The sequence below is a fragment of the Salmo salar genome, chromosome 25 (assembly GCF_965601325.2).
Source record: "Salmo salar chromosome 25, fSalSal1, whole genome shotgun sequence".
NCBI classification, from domain to species: Eukaryota; Metazoa; Chordata; class Actinopteri; order Salmoniformes; family Salmonidae; genus Salmo; species Salmo salar.
Window position 1 is genome coordinate 26958336 of NC_138315.1, and position 11993 is coordinate 26970328.

The following is an 11993-nucleotide window of genomic DNA, read 5'->3' on the forward strand; positions in this document are numbered from 1 at the left end:
TAGATGTAGTCATATCCCTGATTTGTTATTCTCTACTTGGGCCTATTTGACTCTATTCTCTAGCTTATGTAGTTTTAAAATGAAGGTTTGGTGAAGCCCATGAAAAAAATCCACCATTGGCTGGTCAAAAAGTTATATTCTATTCCCACTTATTGTAACGCTTTCTATTCTATTCTATTTATATTCTGTTCATCAAGTAGCCTTGACTATAGGGAAAATGCATGAATGAGAAAACAGTCAGAGATAAACAAAGGTGGATCTCACTGCATGCATATAACCCACATCTGACTGGAAGAATAGAAAGCTACATTTTTTTAACATTGAAAACTGAACCATCTTATTGTCACTGATAGCCCTATAGATACATTTCCTCATACCGAGAGACACGGGAAAGATAATGCGCAATGTTGTGTGTCATCACACACACAAGACTGATGCATTCCTTGGCTCAGCCGATATAAAACAGTGGCTGTAAAAAATTAGGCTATCGTTACCGGGCGGCTGCCCTTTAGGCTACCGGGTAACCCAGGACGACCTCAATCACCGCTTCCCATGTTTTCCTTTTTTTCCCACAGCTACAGTAGCATTGTTTTAAATAAACATCTTCTGACGCTCATCCTCGGCCGCGACTTACATGGGGTGTCCCTATTCCATGTATATGCCTTTTTATTAGCTTTCATGGTTTTGACAATGCTGAATTTGTTTTTGACAATTGTCATTAGAACTGACATGAGAAAAGGGTTCAACCAAGTTTACGGGTTCAACACTGAGTGCACAGATCAATGAGAGTGTAGCCGCTCACTCAAACCACCCCAGAGGGCTATTTGAGTAGCAGCGTATGACACCTGTGGTGTAAGGAAAAAGACAGAGAGAGAGAGAGGTGAATACTAACGCTGACATCTTAGCCATGCGACTACGACCTCCCGAAAGGCCTGCAGTCAGATGACCTCATGCACCGGGCTCAGAAGCAGGCGTTCTGATAGGCCCAGAGTAGGCGGAGGCGGACAGGGGCGTGACTCCGCAGCAGGCCAAATCGTAGCTTTACCTGGCTATTCTTGGCGTTCTCCTTAGCCAGGAGGTTTCTAGGATCATCCAACACACTGCTGTACTTATCCTTGGTCTTCTCATAGGCTGCTCTATAGCGCCTCTGCTCAGAATGTCAAAAAGTTAAAGACAACTGACAAACAAACAGTGAGCTGTGACAGTCAGGAAATAAGAAGACTACCAGGAAAGAAAGTCAAGGTTAATAGCATGTGATAAATAGAGGAATGAACCGCAGACAAGATCAACTTGAGTGACAATGACACAGTATTGTGGCTAGGACCACCACAGGAAGAAGGATGGTCCATTCATCACCATTTACAGTACATCTACTAAATGTTATGAACTAATCATGATCATCTGTTACCTTCAAAGCTGAGAATCCAAATGAAATAGAAAGAGTACACCTTATACTTATTACTGTATCTGGTTTTCATAAGAAATAGACCACATTAGAAGTAGTCCTATCCCTGATTTGTTATTCTCTACTTGGGCCTATTTGACTCTATTCTCTAGCTTATGTAGTTTTAAAAATGAAGGTTTGGTGAAGCCCATGAAAGATGAATACACCCTTGGCTGGTCAAAAAGTTATATTCTATTCCCACTTATTGTAATGCTTTCTATTCTATTCTATTTCTATTCTGTTCATCAAGTAGCCTTGACTATAGGGAAAATGCATGAATGAGAAAACGGGCAGAGATAAACAAAGGTGGATCTCACTGCATGCACATAACCCACATCTGACTGGAAGAATAGAAAGCTACTTTAGGCTACCGGGTAACCCCGGGCGACCTCAATCACCGCTTCCCATGTTTTTCTTTTTTCCCACAGCTAGCATTGTTTAAAATAAGCATCTTCTGACGCTCATCCTCGGCCGCGACTTACATGGGGTGTCCCTATTCCATGTATAGAACGGCCCCCCACGCCTCTCTTGGCGCTGCCCAATCCCGTCCCTTGGGCTGCTTTGACGAGGTTACTGTGTAAAATATACTCATATATATACGACCAGATGCTCCCTTCATGCTCCGAGTCTTCTCCAAGCTTACGCGGGAATTGTCTGAATTGTCGGTGAAGTAGCTAACTAATTTACTCTCTGCTAAAATGGCACCCAAGAAGGACGCTAAGGCACCCGCCAAGAAAGCCGAGCCTGCAAAGGCAGCCGCACCTGCTCCCGCACCCGAGCCTGATGTGGTAGCTGCTCCCCCTCCACTTGACTTGTCCACAGTCAAGGTAACTATGTTTTTTCTGCCTTACCCTACCTCCTCTAGCCTATGCCCTGCATCCTCCCGCTATCCTATAGGCTACTTTGTCGGTCTGCAAAATAAAAATGTTGATTATGCTATTCTTTCATGAGTCACAATATAATTTCAATATTTACATTTACTAGGCTTTATTTGTTACTATGCTTCTTTAGAGTCTCTCCGTTGTATATGTGAGATGTAGCCGGTGTTTGGCCTGGTCGTTCGTTGGGAGTGTGTTTTTCTGAAGCTACAGTATGGTATGGTTGCCAGTGAAGGGCCATATCACTACATGCTTGATGCTACAATCATATGGGCCTAGGCTACACATTGTATGGGAATGTAAATCCCTATTAAATGTAAATATACACATTGATAACCAATCTATTTGTGTGCTGTTAGGATATTGTAGGCAAATGTTACTTATTAGGCAACCTATTTAAACCTATGGAGTTACCACAGTTTTGAAATAGTTTAACTTGAACAAAGTATGCCTACTGTTGCATTTTGACAAATAATTATGTTGGGATTATTTTGTCATGTTTTTTTCATAATGTATTCTATGGCAAATGTTAAGAGTGCTCTCTGAGACGGACGTAATTCTGAAGCGGGATTAAAAATGTTGAGACATTAGAACCTCGGATAGCTCCGGAGAGGCGCTGCTCGCGCTCATCAAGCCACGCCCTATGCCCCTCGGCTCCCCTGATAGGCTGAAAGAGTTTGTAACAAGGTGAAATGGCAATGGAACTTGTCACCAAATGTGGACATGTTCAAGTATCTAAAGATGGACCTCAAAGACCGAGTACAATCGTAAGAGTATAGCTGTGGAGCTAAATTTGTCTCTAGGATTTGTAGGGTAATATTTCTTAGCTGATGGGACCATAACTCTTTATAAAAATTTGTTTTACTTGCTTTCCACTGGGCCACACTTGTTGAATGAACGTTGTTTCCACATAATTTCAACGAAATTACTTTGAACCAATGTGGAATCGATGTTGAATTTATGTCTTTGCAGAGTGGGATATGTGGTGTTTTTCTTGGATTAGTCCAATTTATAATCCATTTGACTGTTATTATCAAGCAAAATCCAATTGTCAAAATAACCTATACACAGTAAAGCAGGCTACAATACAACCAGTATTGTTTATGCAGCAATACGAGATTAAGAGATGCATGTTAGGCTATATATCCCTTTTGCAGTTCGTCATTTGCAAAATTACTGTCAAATGTTTTTCTACACTGTAGGGAGTCAAAGGAAAATCTACTGGTATATAATCACTTGAAAATGTTATGTGTTTGATCTCAAGGTAGTGAGCCTAGTGTGTATAGCCTAGGCCTACTCCAACAGCCCAATAGCAGATGGCCTCACATTTTAGACAGTATGAGACCTAAAGTAAAACTGGGAGACTATTGCAGACGGGTACCCCAAAACCTCATCCCCTTCTTATGGCACTCTGTTTCATTGTTGTGTGAGATGGACTGTAAAATAGTAAGGAGATGACCCAAGCCCCCTGTAAGTCAATATCTGGACCAGGAAGTGGAATTACGTAAAGTGGAGTTAGCCTACTACACTGGTGGTTGCAGTACCAAGACTCTCGTTCCAGAATCAGGCTTAGGAGAGAAACTGTTCTGGGGAGATATAGAAAGGCTGTAGTTGAGGCTACTCAACAATTTCCCTAGACAGTATAATAGGAGCGTTTAAGTCCATAGAAAGTCTCAGATCTGATAGCAGACAGTGGAATTGTGCCGAGATGGTATTACTACACTGGCTGTAAATGTTCCAAAGTGGGCCCCCACTTTCTTTCAATGTTCTGATTGTTTTTCTCTGCTTTCCTCTATAGGTGGAGTTCACTCCCGACCAGCAGGAGGGTAAGTTCACTAAACCATATTACTAAGGAACAGTTTAAAAAGCATGTTAAATTATCTATTGAAAGTGTTTCTTAGGCCAATACTATAGGCTAAATATGTGTCTTGAAAACCGGCCATATTACTATTACTGTAAAAAAATATATATATATCATATATCGTTGTCACTGCTCTAAAAGTGATCATTATCACTGCTGTAAAAAGTGATCATTATCACTGCTGTAAAAGTGATCATTATCACTGCTGTAAAAAGTGATCATTATCGCTGCTGTAAAAAGTGATCATTATCGCTGCTGTAAAAAGTGATAATTATCACTGCTGTAAAATGTGATCATTATCACTGCTGTAAAAAGTGATCATTATCGCTGCTGTAAAAAGTGATAATTATCGCTGCTGTAAAATGTGAACATTATCACTGCTGTAAAAAGTGATCATTATCACTGCTGTAAAAAGTGATCATTATCACTGCTGTAAAACAGATCACTAACACTGCACTTTCGCAGACCTGGGTTGAAATACTATTTGAAATCATTTCAAATACTTTTTATGAGTGTGCCTGGCTTAATGGACCAATAGAATAATCCCAGAACCGCAAACCTTGCTCACCTGGCACTCCAGGCAGGCTAGAGCAAAGATTTCAAATAGTATTTGAACCCAGGTCTGTACCTCTGACGCCTAATAAAACCCACTATAATAAATCCACTTTAGGTATTTTTACATAGTATTTACCCAACATGGATTAGCTGCCACTAATTTCTATCTCAATGTTAATTTTCCTACACCTGGACTAAGTAGTGTTTAAAAAATATAACAAATACAAAAAAAATGCAATAGTAATATTTTGACTAGGCTTACTTTTGATCTGAATAACCCAAAAAACGTGTAACATTAAACAACCTCGAGAGGGTATTTACAACTTGATATTTCCTATGGAGGTGAACGTTCTCAAATGACATGCACCTGCAGCCAATCTCAATACATTTTCCAAAATTGCAATGGTCAAGCCTCTAAGGTTCTTAGGACACAGTTCACCCCTCTATATGAATGTAAAAACATTATGGCTAAATTAACACTGGGCGAAAAAGCCTGATATATTATATAAACAAACAACAAAACTATTCAATTAAATTCATGGTATCTGATATCTGTTTGGACCACAGATTAGGGAACCACTTGACCCATTATAAACTGTGTCACAATGAGTTATAACCTGCAATTAACATAAATGCTAATTGCAGTCAACTGACCAAATCAGTGGCCTCATGGGTGGAATGTTATAAATATTTGTCATAATTTCATAATAAATTAACATTATTTTTTTTAAACGCTGAAAATCGGTGTTTCTATGTTAATTGCTTTTGTGATAAAGTATTCTGTGATGTACAGTACCAGTCAAAAGTTTGGACACACCTACTCATTCCAGAGTGTGCAAAGCTGACATCAAGGCAAAGGGTGGCTACTTTGAACAATCTCAAATATAAAATATATTTTGATTTGTCACTTTTTTGCTTACTACATGATTCCGTATGTGTTATTGCATAGTTTTGATGTCTTCACTATTATTCTACAATGTAGAAAATAGTAAAAATGAAGAAACACCCTTGAATGAGTAGGTGTGTCCAAACTCTTGATTGGTACTGTATATAAAGTGTCATATTGGGATGCAAACTCAAAATGTAATATATTTCAACTCTATATCTGACATGGTACAGGTGTGCTCTTTTTTAAAAACCCATAACCATGTGTTAAGCCCACCTTGATTTAGCTCACAGCAGTAAAAGGTTTTAAAGTTGTCAAGCAATATGGAACAGCAAAAAAATGTATCCGTAGGCCTAATAACACATGTAGGATTTCCAATTTTTTATTCCATTCTCATTAACATTCTAAATGTCAAAGACTTAAATGCATCCTGTCTCATATTGTCACCCTTTGATAAAGCGGAGCTCATTACCAAAGAATGCCCTGGAGGATGCCAACTGAGATCCTTTTTAACTCCTAAATTCGGAAATCCATAGTTGCTTCGCCCTCATGTTGGTGCTAGCAAGCAAGCTAGCAAGCAGACTAGGTAGTGCTAGATATCAACAGCCAATCCAGTAGGGGCTGGAAACTATAGTGAGCTTCGATTGGTCAATAGCAACCCGATGTTGTAGAATATTTGCATAAAGTTCAACTTTGGTCCCGCACCCTGTTCACGTCCCTCGTCAGCAGGCGATAGCGCAGTCATCGCCCTGGCTGGTTGTTGGTTACGCAACTGTCAGCATTCTCTTGGTTTACTCAGGCCATTCACAGCATTGCCTTATAAAGGAGCGGGGCTCATATTCTCTCTTCAGTATCGATTCCAAGTTGGTGCTTTAAATGCTTTCGTCCTGGGCGGCCCGCAAGAGATAGAAAGAGACAGCTGGGGCTCGCGCGAGCAGGAAATCACATAAGAACTATTCATCTTTCAACGGATCACTTTCAATTGAGTTCCATCACAAGCCCATATAAATGTCCAGTTCCATCATAAGCCCATATAAATGTTTAGGCTAGGTAGGTAACTCTTGTTATCTTCTCCCCGGGCTGGTGTCGTCTCTCCCCATTGCACGTGCGCAATTGTTAGTGAGCAGTGGTGTAAAATACTTAAGTAATAATACTTTAAAGTACTACTTAAGTAGTTTTTGGGGGGTATCTGTACTTTACTTTTACTATTTATATTTTTGGCAACTTTTACTTTATACTTCACTACATTCCTAAAGAAAATAATGTACTTTTTACTCCATACATTTTCCCTGACACCCAAAAGTACATTTTGACAGGAAAACGGTCCAATTCACACCCTTATCAAAAGAACATCCCTTGTCATCCCTACTGCCTCTGACCTGGCAGACTCACTAAACACTAATGCTTCCTTTGTAAATTATGTCTGCGTGTTGAAGTATGCCCCTGGCTATCCATAAAAAAACAAGACAATTGTGCAATCTGGTTTGCTTAATATAAGGAATTTGAAATTATTTATACTTTCACTTTTGATACCTAATGACATTTTAGCAATTCCATTTACTTTTGATGCTTAAGTATATTTAAACTAAATACTTTTAGACTTAGTATTTTACTGGGTGACTTTCACTTTTACTTGAGTCATTTTCTATTAAAGCTTTACTTTTACTCAAGTATGACAATTTAGTATTTTTTCCACTACTGTTAGTGAGGATGAAGAGTGAAGTGCGCACCCCACCTAGTAGATAATTGCAACAGCTTGCTGCTGCGCAAGTGCGCATGTGCTGACACAGAAAGCAGCCCTACAAAGATATTTCTCTCAATTTACCTAGATCCATTTTCTCATAAATTACCTGCTCTGCTTGATTGAAATGATATATTTGGCCAGGTCTCCCTTGTAAAAGAGGTATTTTGACCTCAATGGGACTTCCTGGATAAGTACAGATTAAATCAAATATAAACAGGAGGCAATTCTACATCAAGATACAATAATAAAAAGGATAGGGCGAAACTCTCATCATTGATTTGAGAGTTTTACAATAATCCCTGCAAAAACACCAAAGACCAAATGGTCTGCATGCTTGTTTCATAGATCTCTTGGTTTATTATAATAGCTTCTGTTGGCCTCTAGCCCAGGTACTCTGAGGATAATAAAACCCTCTCTCTCTTTCATCTCACTTCACCACACCACAGACTACAAGGAGGCTTTCGGTCTCTTTGACAGGGTGGGTGACGCGAAGGTGGCTTACAACCAGGTCGCTGATATCATGCGCGCCCTGGGACAGAACCCCACCAACAAGGAGGTGCGCAAAGTCCTGGGCAACCCCTCCGATGAAGGTAAGACACACACATATGCAGTACGTAAACGGATACAAGGACACACAAGTGCAGGCATACACACACGAACACACACTCATACACAAACGGATACAAGGACACACAAGTTTGTCCTACTACAGCACACTAGGGAAGAGAACATGTCCTTCAATAAGTGACCACACCATAGAGATAGATAGAAGACAAAGGACGGTTTTGGCATGGGCTGCGCCATTGAGGACTTCCACCATTTTGAAGTAGTCAACTGAGTAGTACTTCCTATGGGTTAGGAAAGGATCATATATTTCAACCGAGGTCATCAGGAGGGATCAGCCAATGAATTATACTCGTGAGCAAACATTCCACAACTGCAGGTGGCAGTAAATCGCCAACCTTGGCTTTATAACTGTTCAAACAACATACTCCAGGAGGCAGTATGCACCGTTTCAGTTTGTTTGCCAACTCATAGAAGTAGTAGAAGAAGAAAGTTGACTACCGTCGCTGCTCATGCTCTCACAGACGCCATAATGGGACAGATACAATGTCCATTTGTCAGATCCATTTTATAGCACATTGTAACAATTCAGCACCTGTCATGATGGACCTCCATGTGGTGTTAAGCCTGAATAGCTGACAGATCCCTCCATCGGTGCTGTTAAGCCTGAGTAGCTGCAGAAGGTCTTTGAAGTTGGGTTACAATACCTGCCAGTGTGAAACGTGATATACCTTTATGTTATTTCACCATGTATGTACAGTATCTCTTTTTTTACCATTATTTAACTAGGCAAGTTGGTTAAGAACAATGATGGCCTAGGAACAGTGGGTTAACTGCCTTGTTGCAACCTTTCGGTTACAAGTCCAATGCTCTAATCACTAGGCTACCTACCTGCCCATCTATGTATGTAGTTATATTTTGACACACAGACACACACACACACACACACACACACACACACACACACACACACACACACACACACACACACACACACACACACACACACACACACACACACACCACACACACACACACACACACACACACACACACACACACACACACACCTCAATGGTATAACTGCTAGTATTGTATGATGTGGGCCAGGGTGAAGTTGCCCACGCACTGATCTGGAGTCAGTTTGTCATATTCCCCACTAATGTTTAAGGTTAGGATAGGGGGAGAAAAAGCTGATCCTAGATCTGTACCTAGGCGAAACTTCACCCAGTAGCGTACTGTATACTTATAGTGCATTTCCTCTCACTCTGGCTGCCCACAGACATGGCCGCCAAGCGATTGGAGTTTGAGGCCTTCCTTCCCATGCTCCAGCACATTGTCAACGACCCAAACAAGGGAACCTTCGATGACTACGTTGAGGGTCTGCGCGTCTTTGACAAGGAGGGCAATGGCACTGTGATGGGAGCTGAGCTGCGTATTGTCCTTGGAACACTGGGTGAGTGGCTGCCTTGGTTTAGTTGTAACATGAAGTGTGTGTGTGTGTGTGTGTGTGGTGTGTGTGTGTGTATGAGTGCGTGCGTTCCTGTCTGTGTATATTATATGACACCAGACCAGCTGGTGACCTGACCTCTCTTACCTCTCCCTCCCTCTAGGTGAGAAGATGAGCGAGGCTGAGATTGATGCCCTCATGCAAGGACAGGAGGACGAGAACGGCAGTATTAACTTCGAGGGTAAGCTTTCAAGTCTTCCAAGTCTTAGGTCACGTCCCAAATGGCACCCTATTACATTTTGGGTGCCAATGTCAAACAATTACCATAAACCTCATTATAATCTGGCAGCGTGATTTGATTATTTTCTTCAACAATATGCATTATAAGTAGGTGACTACCCACTGGGCACAGACGTCAGTTCAACGTCTAGTTTTGATTTCAGTTTATGTGACAAAACAAGCAAGTATAGTGTAGAGCAGTGATCATCAACTAGATTCAGCCACGGGATGATTTGTTCTTTCATGGAAGCTCAGAGGGCCTGAACATAATGACAAATCATTTGTAGACTGCAAATTGACTGGAAGAAGCTCAAACAGATATATTATTTGACTAAAACATTATAATTTCAAATTTGGCATACATTTGTATACGATCACATAGATTCTATATTATGTGTGGGAATACTTTGGAACAGATTTCCTAAATTAAAATCACTTGGAGCTGATTTGCAGGTGTTTTTACAGTCTTTAATGTCCAAAAAAAATTAAAATTTGGGCTCAGAAAACTTTGGCGGCCAAATAAAATCACCTGGGTGCCAAATTCGGCACGCGGGCAACCAGTTGGTGTAGAGAATCATTGCACCATCCAAACTACTGTGAAATATATTTTCCATAACCTTAAATATTGTATTTTCAGCTGTTTGAAGCTGGTGTATAAAACCGAAAGTAAAAGACACAAAAACAAAACTTAAAAATAAGAATCACAGAAATAGCACACATGTAACAGATCTACTGCTTCTTGGACTTGCTTTTAATGAGAATGTCAGATCTATAACTCACATTTTTTGTCGGGGTCGCCCAAAAAGTTACGTATTGCAGCTTTAAAATTTGGTTGAGTTGTCAACAACAATAAAAAATGTCACTGTGCCATTGGATTTAGGTTCAAAGTTAGGTAAAAAAACAAAGACAAAATTCCCCTACATTGATGACTTTTTAAAAATCCAATCAGTTTTCCACGTTGATTCGACATCATCACATTTTATTTTTTGCCCAGTGGGTATTTATGTATTGCTCACCACCTTATAAAGCAGATTGTTGATGAAAAGTCTGAAATTAAATCACGCTGCCAGATTATCATGAGGTTTACCGTTATTTTAGCACTTTGCACATTGCTTTTGCGGTAAGAGAATCGCCCATAGTGTACAACATTATACCAGGGCCCATAGGGAATAGGCGCAATTTGGGAGGAAAACTTACATCATACAGGTCTTTTGATATGTTATATTGTACATAAGATAGAACCATATTTCAGTCCAAAAACATTTATTAGATTATACTATAGTTATAGATTTGTATTGTCTGATGTTTTTATTTTTAATTTAGATCAAAAAGCTTTACGCACTTACTCACTCCTCTGTTTCTATCTTTTTTATTTCCCCTGTGACCACCTCCCTCCTCACCCCTCTACCTCCCTCCTTTGCCTCCCCTCACTCCTCCCTCCTCCTCACCCCTACAGCCTTTGTCAAGCACATCATGTCTATTTAAGGATCCTCTGGCTGCGGTGGCTAACAAGGAAGCTAACGTGTTATCTGCAGACCTAACGGTGTCAGGACATCCACTCCCCCACGGTTACTTCACCACCACCTGATAAAGAGACAGGGGGAAAATGGACTATGAGATGTAATTTTTGTTGTTAGTTTCATTCTTTTTTTTTTGGTCTGACTCCGGCCTCCGACTCTGCTCTCTATTTTCCTCCATTGGAAGCCGTCCTTTTTTCTCTCCAGCCAACCGTCAGTTGCTCTTGTTGTCTTGTCCCCTGGTATGCCTCTCCACCGTGGGTCGGTGAGGGAAAAGAGGTAGGGATGACTCCCCTAAACGTTGCAGTAGTTAAGCTAACCCTTCCATCACTTACTTACTGCCTGGATTGGGCCAGTAGAGGTGACTGGCTTTGCTCAAGACTGGCCATCAAAACTCACTCTCCCTATCTATCCCCTAAGTATTAATTTATTTATCTCCTCTGCTATTTCACATAATAAACTTTTCAAAAACCCTCTGGCGTCGCAGCTCTTATTTTTTGCTCTGTGGGAGAGTGCAGACAGTGAGGTTATGTCCCAAATGGTACCCTATTCCATATATAGTACACTACATTTGACCAGTACCCAATAGGCTGCCATTTGGGATGCATCTTGAGTGTAGCTACAGGGTAGAGGTTAAAACAGACCAACACTGATGGTGACCTAGCAGCCAAAACATTTGTTTTCTTGTTGCCTCTCAAAGAATGATAAAAATATTTTAAAAACATGTGTCACTCTCTTTTTTTAAGTATGAATCCTGCACTTTAGAGGGGGTAATCAAGGTTATTATAGTTTTTTTTTATATTCCTATTAATTTC

At 40.4% G+C, this 11993-nt stretch overlaps 1 protein-coding gene across 1 annotated transcript; it reads left to right on the forward strand.

Moving 5' to 3' along the window:
- Positions 1-2064: 2064 nt before the first annotated feature.
- myl1 (myosin, light chain 1, alkali; skeletal, fast) lies at positions 2065-11652 on the forward strand. Its single transcript, NM_001139746.1, is given in 6 exon segments — positions 2065-2271; positions 4121-4148; positions 7815-7958; positions 9215-9388; positions 9546-9623; positions 11118-11652. Coding segments are annotated over 6 exon segments (582 nt in total). The 5' UTR covers positions 2065-2142; the 3' UTR covers positions 11147-11652.
- Positions 11653-11993: the final 341 nt, after the last annotated feature.